Below are 21,114 nucleotides of genomic sequence, written 5' to 3'. Positions count from 1 at the left end.
CCTCCAGCATCTGACACAAGAAAAAGGCAGACTTATAACTTCCTGACTCTGGGTCCAGTCAATACTGCCAAAAGTTCATACTTCAATATTAATATTTTACACTGAATTCTTAAACGTCCTACAATCTATTTGTCCTACATTATAACTTTTAAATGATCACCGAGGAGAGAGGAGCGAGTGCAGAGAGGCAGCCACCATAGGCCAGCCATGACCCGGGGACTGCTAAGTGACCACGCATTTACACAGCACCGGGCCCTGCCTGCCCGTCCGTGGACGCGCTGGCCCCACTCGGGGCGGGCTGAGCCCACTTCCAACCACGCTCTTCTTGACGCGACCGAGGCCACTAAGAGCTGACAGGCTTCACTGCAGGCCTGCCTTCAGGCTCGTTCTGCGACAGAGGCACAGTATTCCGGATGACCGTGGAAGCAGCTTCCGGTTCATGTGTGTTAGCCGCCCTTCCTTCCAGCTCCCCTGCCAACTACAGCGGCAGCCACTCGGCAGGGTGGGGTGCCACGCAGTTACCTGAGGGAGCCTTGTGGAACAAGCTGTGTGCTCACACTCGTCCGTGCTTGGCTTCAGGTGACTCGCTGGGACCCCAGCAGCTCTAGCGGGGAGTCGAGCTACACAGGGCCCAGCGCACACCACTCAGCTCCTGCACTTACTTGCCACAGAGCTACGGCTCGTCAAGACCACGCACCGCGGGAGCCCCAGAAGGTTCTATGTCTATGTAACCCCGAGCAGAATGAACTAAGTGCAGCATGCAGTGTCACAGGAAGCGGGCCTCCCACACAGGGGCCTCTGAGGGGCCACATTAGCTGCGGCCGGGGAACCTGACCGAGGGTCTTGGGCCGCCTCACCCTCAGACAGGTTAGCTCCTGTACTCACATGTTAGTGGCTGAAAATGTTCCCTGCTTTATTGACGTTCAACCAAACTTCACAAAACAGAGTAGGACAAATATAGCAATGCCCCTTAAAAACACAGCTTTTAGCGTTTAGCCAAACACCGTTTTACTTTTTAAACACAGACTCTGAGGTTAGTTCAAGAAATCAACTGTGCATGTACCTGTATATGGTTTTTAATACTGTTCTGACTGAATATTTTGGTTTTTTTATTTTATTATTTTTTTAATTTACATCCAAATTAGTTAGCATATAGTGCAACGATTTCAGGAGTAGATTCCTTAGTGCCCCTGACTCATTTATCCCATCCCCCCTCCCACAACCCCTCCCATAACCCTCAGTTTATTCTCCATATTTATGAGTCTCTTCTGTTTTGTCCCCCTCCCTGTTTTTACATTCTTGTTGCTTCCCTTCCCTTATGTTCATCTGTTTTGTCTCTTAAAGTCCTCATATGAGTGAAGTCATATGATTTTTGGCTTTCTCTAACCTCACTTAGCATAATACCCTCCAGTTCCATCCACACAGCTGCAAATGGCAAGATTTCATTCTTTTTGATTGCCGAGTAATACTCCATTGTATGTATATACATCTTCTTTATCCATTCATCCATCGATGGACATTTGGGCTCCTTCCATACTTTGGCTATTTTGATAGTGCTGCTATAAACACTGGGGTGCATGTGTCCCTTTGAAACAGCACACCTGTATCCAGCGGACAAATGCCTAGTAGTGCAATTGCTGGGTGTTCTTTTTTTTTTTTTTTTAATGTTTACTTATTTATTTTTGAGAGAGACAGACCGAACATGAGTGGGGGAGGGGCAGAGACAGAGGGAGACAGACTCCCAAACAGGCTCCAGACTCTAAGCTGTCAGCACAGAACCGACGCAGGGCTCAAACTCCAGTGATTTCCTCGTGAACTGAGCCACCCAGAAGCCCCGAATATTTTTTGATCTGATTAAATCTTTTAAACTACTCTAATTTCACACTTTCAGAACAAAACAGACTTATCTAGAAATACCAGCATGTTTCAAACAAACACAGGTCCGGGAATATTAGCCAAATATAAATGTGGAAGCTCCCACAGGCCCGGGGTCCTTGTGCTCTCCTGAGGGCCCCTCTCCACAGCGGGCCGGAGCCCAGTGCGTGAGTCACCAGCTCTCGTTCCACACTCAGCAAGGGGACATGAAGCATGGCCCCAGGCTTGCCCCGCACACTGCCTGCCAGGCCTCAGTCGGGCTGGAACGCGTCTCTGGTGTCTTCCCGTTTGCTTTCGCTGCAGAAGCCTGAGTGATACTTCACCAGGATTTCCCAACACGGAGAAATGGTCTATGTTAAACAGAAAGGGACTTTCTTTCTTGTCCGCGCCAGGGGGAAGCTGCACGCCTCCACCTGCCCCAAGCTCCAGGCACCTGGTTTTCAGGAGGAACAGCAAAGAGCAGATCTCACCCCAAACTCAATTTCTGTTAGCCTGTACAATATTTTACAGCAAAACAGAAGTAAAGGAACTTTTCAGGTAGCTACGAGGCTAATAACTCATTATCCATCCACACTGTCTAAAAAGCGCAAATCACATCACTTTCTGAGTAAAACACAGGACCTGCGCGTGGCCGAACCTTCCTTCTCTAAGTCGTGAGAACCAAAGCTCACACCAGTTAATACTATGGTAAAACACAAGAAACTTTTAAAGCTCTTTCGTGTCCCAGCAGAGCCAGAGCGAGGCAGAGTGTTTACCGGGTGGACAGGTAAGGGCACCCTGGTCACGAACCGCCATTTAACTTTTCTTGAAAAACAAAAGGTTTATCTTCCCTCTGGAAGTCTGCCATTAAGAAACGCTGAGTGAGAACAAGACGTAGCTTTGAGCAATGCTTGCCATTTCCTGATTTTTCAGGACAATCTTGCCCTCGAGGAAGAGATCTGGGACTCTCGATCCCCAGGCACTGCCCACGCTGCACGCTGCTGGCCGGGCTTGCTCCGCAGGCTGAGTGGGCTGCACTGGTGAGGGAGGGCCCTACGGCGCTGATGTCAACAGGGGCTTGGCTTTCAAAAGAGTTTCAGGTGAGGAAATCACTGGAAGGTGACAACCAACGCACATGCTGGCAACAGCCGGCTCCTTTTTTCTTCTTCTTGCAAATTAGCTTCTGATTACTGGTGTGGAGCACGCACAACCACTTGGGACGATTTTAACTTTGTGTCTCATTGTTCCTAAATTATGTGTGGCTTTTCAGGAAGGCCTACTTACTTTTCCACAAAATAATTATTATATATAATGCTTAAGATTTACAGGTTTTTAGGGGCACCCGGGTGGCTCAGTCAGTTGAGCATCTAACTCTTGATTTAGGCTCAGGTCAATGTCCCAGGGTCATAGGACTGAGCCCCAAGTCAGGCTCTACACTCACACTGTGGAGCATGCTTGGGATTCTCTCTCCCTCTCTCTCTGTCCCTCCATCGCTTGTGCTTGCTTGCTCTCTCCCAAAATACAGGAAGGAGGGAGGGAAGAAGATGAGTTTTTAAAACAGACCGACACGATTTCAAAATGTGATTGAATCTACCTAAAAACCTCCTTTCTCTGACATTTCTAAGACAAAGAAGGTCCATGTATACTCACCAGGAGGGAGAGAACCATGTTCCTGCAGGAAGGTGAGCAGCTAACCCCGGAGCTGAGCCCCACCTCTCGTGGCCAACTGAGGAGGTGAGGCCACAGAGTGACACCCCCCGGGGCACCTGCACCGAGCCCAGGCCTGCCTCCTTGCTGTTACTCCCACCCCGGTTCCTTTCATCAGATATTTCTATTTCATTTCCAGAATTTCGTTCTGATCTCAACTACCTACTTTTGCAGGATCCACTGGGGAGTTTGTGAAAGTACAATTAAAGATATCATGGTTTTATCATGAGCCAGGATTAATGGGTTTAAAGGCTGACAATTAAAATGTGGTCACTTATTACAAACCAACGGGGGCAGATCTCGAAGGCCACACCCCAACCGATACTCCTGGGGCAGGGAGGCGCGCGCGGGCAGCGTCCGCCAGGCTCCCCGGCACCATGACTCACCTCCCACCCGCCCTCCCGCCCCCGGATGCCCACAGTCCAGATGGACGGGAAGAGCTGGGGCACAGGCTCCCTCAGAACCTGCTAAACTGGCCCGAGAGCCTGCCGGGCGTGGCTCCAAAGGGCACTGGCTGATCCAATCCTGGGATGGGCACAGGGAGAGGGGACAAGACGGGCCTTTTTCACAGAAACTCCTGGGTAAGTTAGGTGAAATTAGGAAGGCAATGAACCAGGAGTCTCCAGACTCCCCTGCCGGCTACTGGTCTCTGTGCTGTGATCCCAGCAATCACTCGGGCATGCCCAGGAGTCTGGAAAGCCAATCTCCCTGAGATCGAAGGACCCACTGGAACCCAGGGGGGTCTCCGTGGAAGGACGCTGGCGTCCCCCATAGTCAATGCTCTCTGCTCCCTCATGCTCAGCGAGTTGCTCAAAATGAGTCCTGGCTCAGAAAGGTCAGTGTTCTGAACGCCCACCTCCACACCCTCCCTGTGCCTTCCAGAAACATGGTAGGGCCCTGAAAGACTCCCTGAGACCCCCAAGGAGCGGGCTCAGCCCCACCCTCTCTGCCATAAGCAGTCTGCAAAGGCATGCTCACTCCGAGGGCAGACCAACCCAGGCGGACTAACCCGGTCCCTTGGAAGACCTCTTGCCAAGGGCCACACACCAAGAAGTGAGTCAAGAAGTCAGGATCCTCTCAAAGTACAGAGCCAGGTCCCTGGGCCCCAAGTCTGTCTTTGCTTCTCTGGATAATGGTGGTGACCCTGCAGTAAGATGTGCTGGTGCCCCTCGGCCTCCAAAAACTCAGCCCCACGTTGTGCAGGAAGCACGCTCCAGAGAAGGGAGCTTACCGGTTATTGTGCAGGCTGGTCCAAAGGTCCAAGGGCCTATGACCTGCTTATGCCTGGGACCCACACAGTCAAGCCAACCCCCGACTTCCACACCCATGTCATGCTAAGGCCAGGCTTAACATTTACCAGCAAGTCTCTCCATTCATTGATACTTCACTTTGATAGTCACCACTGAGATCGGGGTGTGACAGTAAGCTCTGAAAATGCAGAAAGCCCAGAGCCTCCCTCCCTAAAACCCTCCCTCCTGAAACCCCAGAGCTCTGGGAAGGAACCCTGGACCCGCACACATCAGTGGGGACATTAGGGTTGCGACCCTGAGGTGCCGAAAGAAGCTGTCCTCAAAGTACAGAACAGTGTGAATGATGGCCGCTCTCCCTTCTGTGCGCCTCTGCACACGCGGGGCTCCTGCTGTCCAGGTGAGCGAAGTCTCACTCCGATCCCATTTCCTCTGGCGACCTTTCATCCTTGGGCCCCACTTCTCCTAGCAGGCTGGACCAAAGAGGGTCCCTGGAGAAAGGAGGGGCACAGATTCCTGTGAAGCTTGAGGCTCTCAGACAAATGTCAAACTGAAAAGCAAGTGTGCTGGGGTCATCTGCACTGTGAAATGGGAACGACCGTGTGAAGAGCCGGATTCCCCTGAAGCGCCGCGTGTCGCGTCTGCTGCACAGCAGGCTGTCCGGGCTTCTCAGCACAGAGGCAGGCCGTGCCCTCATGCAGAGCTGGGCCTGCCCCAGCACCTGTCTGCTGGGAGACTCTGGCTGAGTGTCCTGAGCACTGTCCCTTGCTCATCCTCAATGGAACGGGAAGAACCACAGCCCCTACCCACACCTCACGGCATCGTCCTGTGACTGACGTCAACAGTAAGCACAGTTTCTGCCTTCGTTCTCTAGTTACAGAAGCAACTTCCAAAGAGTTGAGAGGCAGGACAAGAAAGCAGGCGGGGACTTCCCTCAAGCCGGTTTACAGCACAGTGGAGGGCAAGTGCAGAGGCAGCGAGAGGGGGAAAGGGCCGCAGGTAGGGCCCAGGATCTGGCAGTCTCCCTGGGGCAGCCTGGCCCTCGTTGCTCCCGAGGGTAACCAGCAGCCACAGCCATGGACGAGTGAGGGACGTGGCACACGCTGCCTTCTTCTGCCCCCTGGGCCAGCTCCTCTGCAGGACAGCATCTCGCCAGACCACTGCCCTCTGGCTCCGCCCCACACCTCCCCAAGTGGACACGGCTAGGGAGAGCCAGGCCTCTTTATGACTTCCTCGGAAACACTTTATCTCCTTGAGCCAGGATCACAATCCTCAGGTTCCTCTGGAGGCTTTGCTTTGATGTGAGAGTCAAGATTGAGTGATAGAGGCCTCAGCCATGTGTCTCCGGTGGTAAACAGGCCTGAGGCCCCTCTCTCAGCCCTCAAATCCTGGGGACATGGGACACCAGTAAGATGGGAGGGACACTCCAGTCCCCAAGCCCTCTGATCCCACACAGAGGAGCCACAGGAGCCGAGGCCCTGGCTGCCCTCTGAGCATGCTGCGTGCCAAGTGGACTGGCAGCTCCCGCGGGCGCCCAGGGACACCTGAGGAGGAGGACCTGGCCTCCAGGACCCTGAAGGGTCTCGCGCACAGACCTTGGGGGTAGCACGCCCCCCACCCCCACCTCCCCAGGTCAAGGCAGCTGCCACGACCTGTGACCTGAGCACCATCCTGAAATCTGTTTGCTAGTAAAAGCTGTCAGGTAAGGATTTTGTGCATGACTAACACTGAGGCTGCCACCGAGCTCAGAGGCCCTCCCCTGGCCACTTAAGCCACAAGAAGTAGAGACCAGACATTCTTCAAAGGAAAGGAACTGATTTCAGTCCAAAAAACAGAGGAACAAATCAGAGTACAAAAATTAAATTAAAAACTCACTGGGAACAACACTTGTTTTGCACTTTTCCCAAGCAACAAAATATCAGAGCCTAAAAGTGGGGCATGACGTCACAGGTGTCCAGATGGCCTGGTTGGGGGGCGGAGGGGGTGGGTGGGGGCAGGGTGGGGGCAGGGTGGGCTCGGCTGGGCTCTCGCGGCCAAGTCAGAGGGCCGATAGCCCGGAGGTGCCACAGTCCAGGGAGCGTTCTGGTGGGGCCACGAGCCTGCTGGCCTCCATTCTTTCCCTAGGAAACCAGAGAAATCTATTTTTCTACCTCACAAACCTGTCCTGAAGCGTGTTGATTTTCGTTTCAAAGGTACTGACGATGCTGGTAAGTGTTGCCTCAGGTGAATTGCAAGCGCAAGTCCATAAGAACTAGCAACTTAAGGCGGTACAAAACACAGCCTCCTCAACAAAAGCAGCTTCCTTCTCCAGCTCTCCTGAGCATTTCCAGGAACTCTGGCCAAGGTGACAGAATTTCTCACAGCACAGACACTCAGACAGACAAACCGCCTGACCGACTCACGTGCTCCCCACCTGCACTTCTTTCACACCGATCCCCTTCATCTAAGGATCTGCTAGCCAGAGGCCAAAGCCTCTAGAACATTCCTCCTAAACACTTCCGGCTTGAACTGTTTACCCACAAAAAAGGAATTCCACTCTAGCTGTTTCTTTTCTACAGACCACCCTTAAAGTCATATTATCTGCTCATTAATACCTATTTCTTGTGGGAAAGGGGCCACGTCAGCTGCTTCCCATGCACACTGCCGTCGGGAGGACGTGATCCCGGGGACAACCTCAGGGCGCATCCGACCCCGCTGCGGACTTTACCTGGAGATGGCGGCCACGAAGGGCTGCAGCTCCCGGGGCTCATAGGCACGTGCGAAGGCCCAGCACACGTAGCAGGCGGCGTCCCTGACGTTGGTACCTACACTGCAGGAGCCCCGCTTCTCCTCATAGGTCAGCGCCTTCAGGATCACGGGAACAACTGGGCACAGGAAACAAAGACTGTGAGCACGGGGCCAGGGGGCGGCACGCGCGGCTTTTCGGCAGCAGCACGCCTGCCGGCTCCCCAGCCCAACCTAAAGCCACCTGGTCAGAAAGCACGTGTTTAGAAGGAAAATAGAAGTCGGTGGACACGTTTTTTAAAAAGCTGCCCCCAAATGACAGGAAGAGATGAAAGTGGGTACCGGAAGGCACGGAGAGGCCTGGGGTCTGCTGGCCACAGGGACCACGGACATGAGACCGCCTCACCTTCGGGCCAGAAGGTAGCGCCCGACATCCCACCCTGGGGAGGAGAACCTGGGGCGCAGGGAGCCTTAAGTCGCTCAGTTTCAGAATCAAGAACCAGGATGACAAAGGAAACCAAGCCCAGGGTTACTTCTGTGTTAATTTTAGGGATAACCAACATACGTTTAATTATCTAAAATATCTGCACTGTACAAAGTAATCTGAAGTACATAACAGATTATCCTTCTGGTTCCATTTGAAAATGAGTAATTTAATAATACTGCTCATGTGATTTTTGATGTAAAATATGAGAGAATTTTAAGATACATGGTAAGAGTATTAGAATGTTTAAAGGAGCTAAAATTTTAGCATATTTATCTGTTAAATTTACCAGATTCATGTATTTCAAGTACTTGGGGAAGAGTTCACTTATTAAGACACGTAAACTATTTAAACAGAAAATAAAGTACCATGTGTTATAGTCATGTACAGGGCTTTAAAAAATATGAGAATCTGATTGTTATAAATGAACTAATTTTTTATAAGCCTCTTAGGGGCACCTAGGTGGCTCAGTGGGTTAAGCATCTGATTCTTGATTTCAGCTCAGGTCATGATCCCGGGGTCGTGGGATGGAGCCCCACGTCAGGCTCTACGCTGAACGTGGAGCCTGCTTGGGATTCTCTTCTCTCTCCCTCCCTCTGCCCCCTCCCTACTCTCGTGCCCCCTACTAAAAAAACAAAAACAAAAACAAAACTCTTAAACTAACGGGAAAATATGATAGAAAAAAACTAAAAAAATGTTTAATTTGCAATTCAGACGATATAAGTTTTTTTTAGAAGTCACTATAAATGAGATTTTCTAAAGATACTCTGAAAGTCCCAATTTACTAATCTAAAACCAACAACGATGCTGCCATAAAGCACGCAGACAGCTCACCCTGGTGTTTAGAAAGTTTCCTGGTGGAAACAAGTGAACATCTGTTCTCAGAGAAGACGGAGTGACCATGTGTCCCCGCCCCCAGCACTGGTGGCGCTCGGGCAGAACTGCCTCGCAGCGCCTGACGCCTGACGCCGTAGGATGGGCAGGGGAAGGCCAGAGGCCACGGCCCACACCCTCGAGGGACGCATCAGCTGCAGGTTGCCGTGGGGAGCGCGCCCGCGGCCAGGGCCTCCCGTGCTCCAGCAGCCTGACACCCCCGGCCGCACGGCGCGGACACGGCAGCTTCCCACACCGGGCAGGTGTCTGCCGCAGACAAGCACCACGCATTTGCCCAAAACAGGAACGGCCGACCAGGACGACAACGACGACCAACCACTGACACAACAAAGAACAAAGCTAAAAGCCAGCACACCGAGTGACCAGAAGGCAGGACAAGAGGGGCCAGCCTCAGCCCCCACCGTGCATGTGTGTGCCAGGGCCGCCCCGGGACGCGAGCGCCCGTCACGAGCACCTCACCGTGCACTTCACACCCTCCGGTGTGTTTAGCCAGACGAGCACCGTTACATGCACGCGGTCTGAGAAGACATTCCAGGTAGGATTCAAGAAAAATGAAGCAGCAATTACCCAAATGTGCCACTATCATCCTAGAAATTATCTTCCAGGAAAACATACCTAGAAATAGCCTTGGGCAAAAAAAAAAAAAAAAAAAAAAAAAAAAACCAAAATCAAAAGAAACAACAGAAGGACTGTGAATATCAAACACAAATCTCCCCTCTGCCTTTTTGCATCTAAGGACTTTGATTCCATATAAATAGCAACAAAAAGTAGATTTGATTGTGTACAATTTTTAAAAAAAATTTTGTTTAACGTTTTTATTTATTTTTGAGACAGAGAGACAGAGCATGAACGGGGGAGGGTCAGAGAGAGAGGGAGACACAGAATCCGTAGCAGGCTCCAGGCTCTGAACTGACAGCACAGAGCCCGACGCAGGGCTCGAACTCACGGACCACGAGATCATGACCTGAGCCAAAGTCGGACGCTTAACCGACTGAGCCACCCAGGTGGCCCTTTGTACAATTTTTATATACATATGATTATTTTTAATCAGATTGTAAAATGTTAAGATAAATTTACTTAAAGTTATGTAAGCAGACTCCAAACTAAGTTATCAAAACATAGAAAGCTCAAAGACACGGTGCTCTAGGTCACACATTTCCTCCCAGGATGGGGCCAAGCAAGGCACCTCCACCCACCGTCCCATGGAGCACAGGGTGTTCCGGGGCACCCACACCCAGCACACGGAGGAAACCGCAGCTGGGACGGGCCTCCCCTCCTCTGTGCATGCCGAGGACCCCAAACCTTGGAGCCCACCCTCTTGCCGAGTTCTCGTTTCCTCAACTGAGCAGCAGCAGGACGCCCTTCCTGGGACATGCCCCACATGCCACAGCGTCTGAAACTGGGCCAGAGGCCACACACACCATTTTCTGGGGCACAGTTCACAGAACGGTGGTCACCCCAGGGTCACCCACCCTTGCCTCCCCATCGAGCTAAGGCCTGCTCTCCCCACCACTGCCACCCCTCACCCCAGCTTCTTCTCGCCCAGCCCCTCCGTCACTGCCGCACCGCCCCTGGCTCTCAGGGCGGGTCTGTCCGACGACTCCCACCCCAGTGGCTCCTGGGGTTCCCTCTCGAGAGGCTCCAGCACCCCCACACGTTGCATCTCTCCAGGCCACACCACAGTGCTGCAGCGGCCCTGGAGCCTTCTCCATGCCAGGCAAACTTCGCCGGGCGGGAGCCTCTGAAGGTGACAACAGTCTGCCTTCGTCATCCAGCACACCAGAAACTAAGCTCCATCTTCCGGAAGAACACCTATCAGTCCTCGTGAATGTCTAACGAGACCTCCAGTAAGACTCACAGGGCAGATACAAATGCCACAGCAAGCGAGAAGGCGCCATCATAGCCGCTGTACATGAAGGGGTTAAATCTAAGTGATTTTTTTTACTTTTTGTCTGAACTTGAACTAAACCAACTCTGCAATGCTTCAGACTGGTCATCAGCAGTTCTACTGGAAATTCCACACCACCTGGAACTACTCCTCATCTTCCAGTGTCGTTCATATTCACTTTCCACACTCACAGGACAGCCCATTCGCAGCCCAATGGATGTCACAACTAATAGGCTGTGGCACCTTTAGGAGGAAAGCATCCTATAAACACAGTATCACTGCTACGCCAGGGCCCCTAAGACCGTTACTGTAACTCAGCTGCCCAGACAGCTCTGGGTAAGACCGTTCAGCAATTCTATAGCCTGAGGGGAATCTGGATGCTAACTGCTGAGTCCCAATTTATCGGTCCACTGGACAAAATCAATTTCAAGACAGACAACCATGAGTGACAGCGGCCAGTGCTGCGGATGTCGGCTTCAGGTAGGCATCACACCCACCAGCAACCACACTGAGAATGCTCAGTGCAACCGGTGAGAAGCCTGCTTCCATATGTACACAGCCCCCACCCCAGGCCTACGCGCCCTTGAGGTCACTCCCATCATACCCGCAGAACCTGACTCCGGGTCAGGGAACCCAGTGGTCTGTTCCCAAGAGGGAGACGGTTTTCCAAAGCGTTGCTTTGTTGGCCAGTGAAGTCAGTCAGCCATGAGGAAAAGGACACACAAATTGCTGGTTTGTATTCCACTAACGGACCTCCACCACCACTCACACACAGACCTTGCCACAGTCTGACTAACATTTATTGTTGGGCAAATTGACAGCCTAGTGGGTCCAACCTTTGTCCATGTGGCCCACTGTCTCCAGGAGTGGAAAAAGGTCAGCCTCTGAGCACTAGCCTGCAGGCTGAGCCCTTCAGGACAAGGATACCAGACCAGTGGGGAACACGGGCCATGGTGACCCCTGGACACACACCCTGACTTTATCCCCAGCACCCACGCGTGCCCATGTGCTGGGTCTGACAACGGGCAGGCGCTAGTCTTCGTCCTCCCACAGAAACAGGTCAGAGAAGGAGAGGCCCACGCCGCCCACCAGCCACACCCACCCACATGGCCGCCTGGCCAAGCTCCACCCAAGTCCTTGGCACAAATGCCCTCGACATCTTGAACCTGTCATTTTCCTCGGAGGCCTCTGATGACCCCTCCGCTGACACCGGCAACAGACATCAGCAGCTGACCCTCCAGGGCAGGTGAAGAAGTGGCTGCCTGGACTGACACAGGCCTCACTACTGGACAGGGTCCCAGAGAAGACAGTGGGGATGCTCCCCTCACGGGCACCACAAGGGAATCTGACTTACAGAAAGTAAAGGAGCTCAGAGGAGGAAAAGGGACACGGTGGATTTAACAAGAAAACTGAAACTCGGGCCTGTCAGCTCTGATTCACGCCATGTCGACAGCAACCTGAGGGGGAAAGGGGCTGGCGGGACCACCGCGGCCACCAGGCCTGGCCCTCTCCAGCCTCTGCTGTAGGAGGGCCTGGAGGACGAGACACAGCAGCCGTGCAGGCCACCGGGAACAACCACAAAGCCTGGGGTAGGGGGTAGTACCTATGGAGTAGAAACAGCTGTTAACCCCAAACCTGTATAAGAAGTCATAATCAGAGAAACAGTTCAAAAACTAACGACTCTTTCCAGATTCAACAGGTTTAAAATAAGGAAACTCTTCACTAGCTTTGAACAAAAACCTTTCTCATGGTTCCAATTACACACTGCAAATGCATGTCAAATATATAAGATTCCCCAGAGGGCTTCCTTTTGGCAACCCAGAGTCCAGAAATGTAATTTAAATACCCTTCTCTCTAGACAGCATGTCATTTGTCTAACGCCAAGTGCCTAAGGACAAAGCAGCCTCCAGGTGAGAGAAATGACTTAACCCCCAGAGTGCCACAGCTCCGCCACCCAGCTTGCGAGGTGCGCACCCAGGGGCAGGAGGGACCCGGGCATTCTTTGCAGAGGTAGAAACAGTTGGTCCATAAAAGAAACCGTGATACAGCCAGCACAGAAGCTACGTCTTTTGGTAAGTCACGAATTATTCTAATTTAAAGAACAAAGTTGTCACTGAAGGCATTCACGGTATGGATGGAGTCTCCAGGAGGCACTGGGACAACACACCCCCCTCCCCGCCTCCCCCCCCCCCCCCCCCCCCCCCCCGGTGGTGTGGGGCTGCACCTCCAGGGACGCAGGGGCGGAGTCACCCAGGATGCCCCAGAGCACACAACAGGGCTGCACGTGGAGCCACACTCAGACCCAGGGACAGCACTGGCTTCCCAGGAGCGGGTGTGGCCACCACCACAGAACTGCCATTTCAGTCACCAGTACAAATAGCCATCATACCTCCCTCAAAAATGTGGCCCAACTTGCTCAGGGGAAAAAAAAAAAAAAAAAAAACAGTGTTGAATTTGCTAGGGGGCAAGAGGAAATGATGGACAGAATATCTAGTTCTATAGACATTTTGGTTTCCAGTTCCCATAGGACATTTTGAAAAGTGTCCCAAAGGCCCTTAGCTGGCCTGCAGCAGCAGTGGCCACTCCAGACAGAGGAGAAGTACAGGCTTCTGTGCCGGCCTTCCCTTAGAGGATGAGGGACCCCACCGACACTGGGAGACCTATATCATCCCGAGCTGCTGGGGTGGGCCTCTGGCCCGTGCAGCACCTGGACCCACTGTCCCCTGCCCCAGTGGACTCCCTTTCCACGGAGAAGTTGCACAGCCATGAGGCCCTTAAAACCCTCCCAAGCGCCTTCCCTATGGACAAGACCCCGCCTACCACTGCCCTCGGTGCCGTGGCCGAGAGCCAAGGTGCATGTGAGTTCCCACCATACGTGTTCTTTAAATCAGAATAATTCGTGACTACCAAAAGAGGTAGCTTCTGCACTGGTTGTATCACGGTTTATTTTCTGGACTAATGTTTCTACCTCTGCAAGTTCACAGTCCAGGCTGGGTGGCCACCACTACAACACACATCAGCCACAAGAGAAATGCATCGCAGGAGAGAGGGAAGGAGCCCACGGTCATACCTGGGGGCAAGGACTCCTGAAACGCCTAATGTGACTACAAAGCAAGACTGAGGCAAAGGACAAGTGGCATCTACCCTTCCACTGGACATGGCCCCTTGGTGTCGAGGGCAGCTCCCGCCACACCACCTGCCAGACTCGCAGAGCTGGGCTCACCCTCCGCATCATTCAGCGGCTTCCCCTGAGAACAGGGACAGTAAGTCAGTGAAAACCACTTACCATATCAAACAGCCAGAGATTCAGATTAAATCTAGGTGGCAGGTAATAAAGAATCGGGGGGGGGGGGGGGGGGGCAGTATCGGGGCTGCTCTCCAGGACACTGACAGCCCAGGTCTGTACTGTCCGCAAACCATCCAAACCACCTGCAGAATCGTTCCTCAGAAAGTGGGGGTAATGACTTGTCTGAAAATCTGAAAACATTAAAATAAAATACTCTCTCAACTCCCTGAATGATTCTTTATCTGCTCCATCAGAACCAAGTTGCATAATGTAACACCGTATGTCAACTATATTCCAATAATCACAAAAATAAATAAACTGCAAGAGGTGGATGTACTCCATGACCCAGCGAGCGCACTCTTCAGCATTTATCCGAGACGTGAAGACTTCCCTGCACACAGATGCGCACGGCACCTTGCTCACGATACCAACCCCGGAAACCACGCTCGTGTCCTTCGGCAGGTGAATGTTTCACCACCGGGCACGGCCTGCCGAGGACTACCACACACCAGGGGAAAGGAACAGACCAGCGACACTCGCCACACCTGATGCACCTCAGGAAATCCTGCTAAGAAAGCCAACCTCACACGAGGCAGTCGGAGGGCTCCCTGTGGGCGACACCGCCGAGCCGACACGCTATGGAAGTGCGGCATCTGGCGGCTCCGGGGGTGGCGGCGGCACGGCAGGTCTGCCCGCGACACGGCAGCCGGGCTCAGGGAGGCACCGGGACACCAAACATGTCTGGGGGAACGTATGAAATGCCCACGCACGGCGACACCAGAATTTCATGCACAGAATTGAGGGGACTTGAGAGCAGCACGGCACCTTCCAGCAGAAAGGCCTCGGTGCCCATCCCCCACAAATCACAAGAGCCCCGACAAGGCAGCAGCAAGGGGGCAGGCCCAGGCATGTGTTTTAGCCTAAGTTCAAGCTGGAAGGGAACCATGGGGTGAGAGGGCGGAGGCAAGAATAGGGAGCCACGAAAGGGAGCCACGCTCTTCACGTGTGGACCTGTGTTCCTCAAGACACGCACACGACACACAGGACCCACCAACCAATACAAGTCACCAAAGAAACCCAAAGGGTGAGAGAGCTCAAAATGTTTCTAAGATGAAACCGTAAAATGGCTGAAAGAAAAGGCCAGCAAATGCAGCCTACTCCCAGGCCGGGGAACCAATTTCCAACGGTGCAAGAAATCCGAAGGGAGTGACGGAGGATGTCGTGAAGTGTCGTGACCTCAGCACACCAACACACCAAAGCAAGTAGCAAACGTGAGTGAGTGTGCTGCGGCGGCACTTACACGGGGAGAGCCCACACACACCCAAAACTAGGAACACCCCAACTCAGCAGAAAACACGGTGAGCACACCCGATGACCAACAGGAATCCCACGCAGGCAGAGCGTCTACAGGCTGACCCTTGAACTGGCAAGTCGGCTGCGGGGCCTTTGTCCCTGAGGACATGACGCAGGCACCACTCTGTGTGCAAAGCCCTTCATGTGGACTCAGGATGTGACCAAGTAGTGGGGGCCGCCCCCCACTTGGTGCCTCCTGGGAGGTGTCCCCAAGGTGTCCTGAGCACCTGCACTGGTGCAACCACTGTTTGTAACAATAGAAATAAACCCCTGCTGATGGGAATGGAGGGTTGAACCACAACGGAGACAACATGCTGCCATCCAAAATATGCCGTCACCACAGAAGAACACTTGGAAGCCCAGCCAAACACCGTACTGTGACTCCAATCCTGATGACGATCGGGACTCTCTGCGCCAGGCCCTTCTCCACCTAACGGGAGGTCAGGACACTGCATCCGCCACAAGACACAGAGTGACAGCCCCTAGTGAGTCCGTGACTGGACCACAAGCATCACACTGAGGGACCACAGCTTGTTCAGGGCCCCTATGAGCCCAAATACCAACAGTGCTGACTTCTAGCCCTTGGGGTAGAGGCAGGCACTAGGGAGGTATGGCCATGACCGAGAAAACACCATGAAGACTGGATCCCTGACCCCTTTTAGGACCATGGGCCCCTCATCACCTGTGCACCTCTTTCTTCCCCCTGTGATCCCCTGGTTGCCAGGAGGCTTGACAAAGCGGCTGCAGAGTAAATGCCACTTGGATCACTGCGGTGGTTCCCAAGAGGCAGGGCAAGAGGGTGCACCTTCCATGGGAACACCTGCCTAGACTGTCATGAACCTCTGCCTGCTTCCAAAGAACTCCTCAAGTAATCCCGGGCTCAACGTGGCCTAGATTTTACCATCGTGACGTTGAAAATACAAACTTTCTAGACTTAACTGAAGACATCAGAAGAGTAGTTTTGTTTTGTTTTTTTAATTTTTTTAGTGTTTATTTTTTTTTTGAAAGCACGAGTAGGGGAGGGGCTGAGAGAGAGGGAGACACAGAATCCAAAACAGGCTCCAGGCTCCGGGCTGTCAGCACACAGCCCGACACAGGGCTCGAACCCACGAACCGTGAGACCATGACCTGAGTTGGATGCTTAACTGACTGAGCCCCCCAGGCGCTCCAGAAGAGTGTTTTAAAAAAGAATTTTCAAATGTCACTTTTTAAGGACTGTACTGTAAAATAACCTAAATGTCTTTTTCCTATCTTAAGAAATAATCCCTTGTTTTTCTTTTTAAAAACCTCAACTGAAATACACCAAGACATTCAGACAGAACATAAGCAAAAGCCCCTCTTTGCTTCTGCACACTGACCCTGAGAGTTCCCACCAGTCGGGCCCCACCAGTGGCACAGCCTGGCCACTTCCCCCGGCAGGGAGTTGTGAGAGAGGGGACCAGGGCTGCCCGCCAACACACACAGAGGCTTCAGTGCCCAGGGCCCAGAGTACGCAGAACTGTGCCCAGTGGCCTTCTGGTGCCAGGCTGCGCCTCCCCACACATCCTCCCCACCCTCTACCACAGCCACCTCCCACTTGCCCTCTGAGGTTCACACTAGAAGGACATGTCGCGTGCTGAGGGAGTCCCCAGTTGCAGGCTGGGTGAGTCTGTGCCATCCAACCCGGTAGGGTCCAGAGGTCTCACACGGGTGGGCCCAGCCTTCTCCCCAGATTGGGTGCGATTTCAGAGCAGGGCACTGCACACCCTGTAACCTCAGGGTCAGAAAACATCACCTTTAGGAGCACAGCTTTCTATGCTGACTGGGCTGTCTGCACTCCTCTCTCCCTGCAAATACCACGTGTCATTCTTCAACTTCACACCACCAACAGGTTCTCAGGCAGCAGTCCTGGCTCTGGCGACGAGAACCACCTCTGATGCTCCAGAATGTAGAGCACGGCTGCTCAGGCCCCTCCTAGAGACACTGGTCTAGGAGGACAGATCGCACTATGGCAAGAAGTCTGGCTCACCAGGTAGCCCTCCACCTCCTAACATCAGTCTGGGATGTTAGTGGCTCACATCGGCCACTGGCAGAACCTTCCAGAGCCTTAATACCCATAACTTTGAGTTAAACCACCTAAAGTCAAAAACACATATATGGACTCTGCACTCAGATTATTAACAGTAAAATAAATAAGAACCAGAAACAAGCCTTATTCTTTATAATGCAGAGATCCTTTAAGATACACCAAAGAGGGGTGCCTGGGTGGCTCAGTCGGTTAAGCGTCCGACTTTGGCTCAGGTCATGATCTCGCGGTCCGTGAGTTCGAGCCCCGCGTCAGGCTCTGTGCTGACAGCTCAGAGCCTGGAGCCTGTTTCGGATTCTGTGTCTCCCTCTCTCTCTGACCCTCCCCCGTTCATGCTCTGTCTCCCTGCTTCAAAAATAAATAAACGTTGAAAAAAATTTAAAGAAAAAAAGATACATCAAAGACTAACCTGGCAGTTGAGAAGGTGTTAGTGCCAATTGCAGTCTTCACACCTGCACACATCCACGTACAAACGTGAATACAGGTGATACCATCTCGGAGTCACAATGTCACTCTGGGCCCAGTGTGCATATAAGCAACAAGACCCTCCAGTCCAACAGAACCGTGGCTGGGACCCCGACACTGGTGCGGGCACCCTGGGTTTCCTAGCTCCCCACCAAGAGAGGTCCCTCTTTGCTCAGGGCCCACTTGTAGCCATCTTTTTAAGGCTTCACATCTCTGGTTAGCATTTAGACCTAGCACCTGCCCAAGAGCCCAATCCTCGGGTGTCTTAAGAATGACAGGTGACCATCCCACAGCTGTCTGCAGCCCTGGGGCCCCGTTCTCTGATCCCAGGCCCCTGCATGTGCACACGCCCGGCCTCCCCACACACTCTGCTGTCAGTGCGCCATCATGTCCCTCCTGGAGGGACCACACCCAGCTCCACAAGTTCCAAATTAGGGAACTGTGAGCTCTACCAAGGAAGCATTTCTCACAAAGCAACTGGATGACCTGAGGATTTCGATTTCTAAATACCAAGAATACATGAGACAGCACAACACCTGAGAGCAAAAGTGAGGGTGCCCAAGACCACCACGGCCACATCCACAACCATGAGAAGAGCGTCCACAAGTGCCCTGTTGATGGGGCTGCGGCCGTCATGAGATGTCCCGTGCATCATTTAGAGCTTAGAGTCTAAACATTGAAGGCCCACATGTCCAAAGGCCATGGGCAGAAAAAGGGTTCAGTGTAAAGGCTGAAAATCCAAAGAAGAGGACGCCACATCCTACTGGCCTGAGGCGCCGTGTTCTACTTCAGAGAAGCTGAGAACGCCCTGCTGAGAGGCGCTAACATCCCTAATTTGCCATAACTGAGGACTCCGACTCCCGTTCTGACCAGCCCCTGGGGCCTAGCAGTGGCCTTCCTCCCAGCCCAGGCTGTGCGCCAGCCCCCCAGGGCTCCGCAGGAGCTCCCACCTCCCACACCGAGCCTCACCCCCTTGACAGCCGGCTGTGGTCATCGCCAAAGCACAGCACGACAGACTTGCACGCCGTGCAGATGAACAGGGTAACCTACGGGCTGGCCCTCTTGGCCAAGTGGTGAGGCCGGCTCAGAATAAAGAAACTACTTCCACAGTACTGGCTGTCCGGCCGCAGGGAACACGAGCACTACAGGGACGAGTCCGGTGACGGGAGGACCTCCCGGGAGAGCAGGGAAATACTCTTCCACCAGGCCTTGCTCCCCCTGCACCAGCCCAACCACCCCAGAAACGGGAGGACTTGAACCCCACACCACCACCAGCTGAGAAATAAGCAAAGAACGGAAGAACGGACGAAACTTCCCAGTAGCGACCAGCCAAGACCAGTGGGTTCCGGAGCCGAAGACCCGCCACACGGCCTGCAGTCCTGCTTAAGGGGACTTCAGTCAGGCCAGAACAGGAACCACTAACTGGACCCCCTCAGGAAGAGTCAAGAGGGCCATGGGCCACATCACACACACAGCGGGGAGGCCAATGCGGAAGCACAGGGCCAGGCTGCCCCGCTCACCATACTTGGGCATTTGCACCATTCTTAAAAGAGAGTGTGAAGTGTACCTGCTGTAAGAGCATGAGGCCTGCTGAGTGCCAGGCCAGGTGACAGACGCCAGCAGAGGTGTCAGCATCTCACGCAGATGCTCGAGGGATGAGCCTCCCCTGTAGGGAACCCACGACGTCAGATGGCTTCCAGAACCCTGGAAGGGTGGGGGAGGGGCAGCGGCAGTGGAAGGCCCCTCGCCCAGGTAAGAGGCACTGGCCTCATGTTCAAGAACAGATTCATGGGAAACCGTCAGTGTGAGGAACTGTGAAAACCCTGCACGAGGAACACATTTGTAGGTTGAATCCTGACGGTGTGACAGTGAACTCACCTGTGAGTCGTCACCGAATGCACACACACGCGGCACTTTGTCAAGCAGTAAAAGGCTTGAGAGCCGCACCTCTGAAAGAGCAGTGGCGTGAAAAGGTGGATGGGGGACCCTAGTGACCTACTACCCCTCCTCCACCCTGCATCCCCCACCTCGGGCATCAGGAAGCACCTCTGCCCCGGATCCTTGCCAACCGTCTCTCCAGACAGGACCTGGAGTCGGCTGTGCTCAGGCAGCAGTGCATTGTTTTGTGGAGCAGAGACGAGCCACAGGCAGCGTCCCGACCACGTGACAGGCAGTGACAGGCGAGGGCTCCCTTCTGCTGGCTCACGGATGCACCACACCATCAAAGCACACCACCTTGCACACAGTAGGTACAAAACTGCTTTGAGTGTCTCTCTCATTCTTCCCCCAAAATTCTCCTCTGCAATTTTCTAAACCTGCTTAAGCCATTCCTCTTGGAAAGATTTCCCCAATGCTTCGCTCAAGCCTAACTGCCTTGCACATTTCCGTGTAACTGAGGACGACAGAGAGGCACCTCTTTACCTCCCTTTAAAACACACCTAACGTCTGCGATGCCTCAGCTCCCCAAATTTATGCTTACAGATAACACAGAGTCTACAGCAGTGAAGACAAACCCTCTCCCTCCCTTGCCTACAGGTCATCCAGCCGAAGGAAAATGTGACCTAGGACTTGGTCTGGACCAAGGCCAGTGCCCTGAATACTTACTTGGGGGATGCCACAAGAAGGAAAGGGATGGACACGACCTCAGTCTGGCTCTCACCACTAGACCCTGGGCTACTGGAAATTAAAAAGATCTGGGGCGCCTGGGTGGCTCAGTTGGTTGGGCGTCCGACTTCGGCTCAGGTCACAATCTCACAGCTCGTGGGTTCGAGCCCCGCGTGGGGCTCTGTGCTGACAGCTCAGAGCCTGGAGCCTGCTTCAGATCCTGTGTCTCCCTCTCTCTCTGCCCCTCTCAAAAGTAAAGAAACATTAAAAAAAAAATTCTTTTTAAGAAACTAAGATCTAGTCCCCAAATCTTTAAGTCGCCATGTTAACAAGTGTCCCAAGGAGGGATGGACATAAAGTGGGCAGCTATTTTCCGTCCGGGTGACCCTCCCCTCCCCCAGCCACACTGAGAAGCAGAAAGAGCCTCACCAGACACTCCCAGCTGCCTGTCCCTCCACAAGCAGCCGGGCCACCCCAGCCCTCCCACCGAATGAGGGTCCCAGGTCTGGAGCAGCCACCTGGACGTTCAGAAAGCTCCACAGG

The 21,114-nt window shown here is 53.3% G+C and overlaps 1 protein-coding gene across 2 annotated transcripts in view; it reads right to left on the bottom strand.

Moving 5' to 3' along the window:
• TBCD (tubulin folding cofactor D) overlaps positions 1-21,114 on the bottom strand; it is a 160,586-nt gene that overhangs the window by 61,263 nt on the left and 78,209 nt on the right. For both annotated transcript variants that reach the window (XM_023244386.2, XM_023244385.2), the window contains one exon: positions 7,516-7,672. In XM_023244386.2, the coding sequence (XP_023100154.2) occupies positions 7,516-7,672 (157 nt within the window). The remainder of the gene's footprint in view (positions 1-7,515; positions 7,673-21,114) is intronic.

This window comes from Felis catus, chromosome E1 (assembly GCF_018350175.1).
Source record: "Felis catus isolate Fca126 chromosome E1, F.catus_Fca126_mat1.0, whole genome shotgun sequence".
Classification (NCBI taxonomy): Eukaryota; Metazoa; Chordata; class Mammalia; order Carnivora; family Felidae; genus Felis; species Felis catus.
This window is presented reverse-complemented; position numbering and strand designations above follow the sequence as displayed.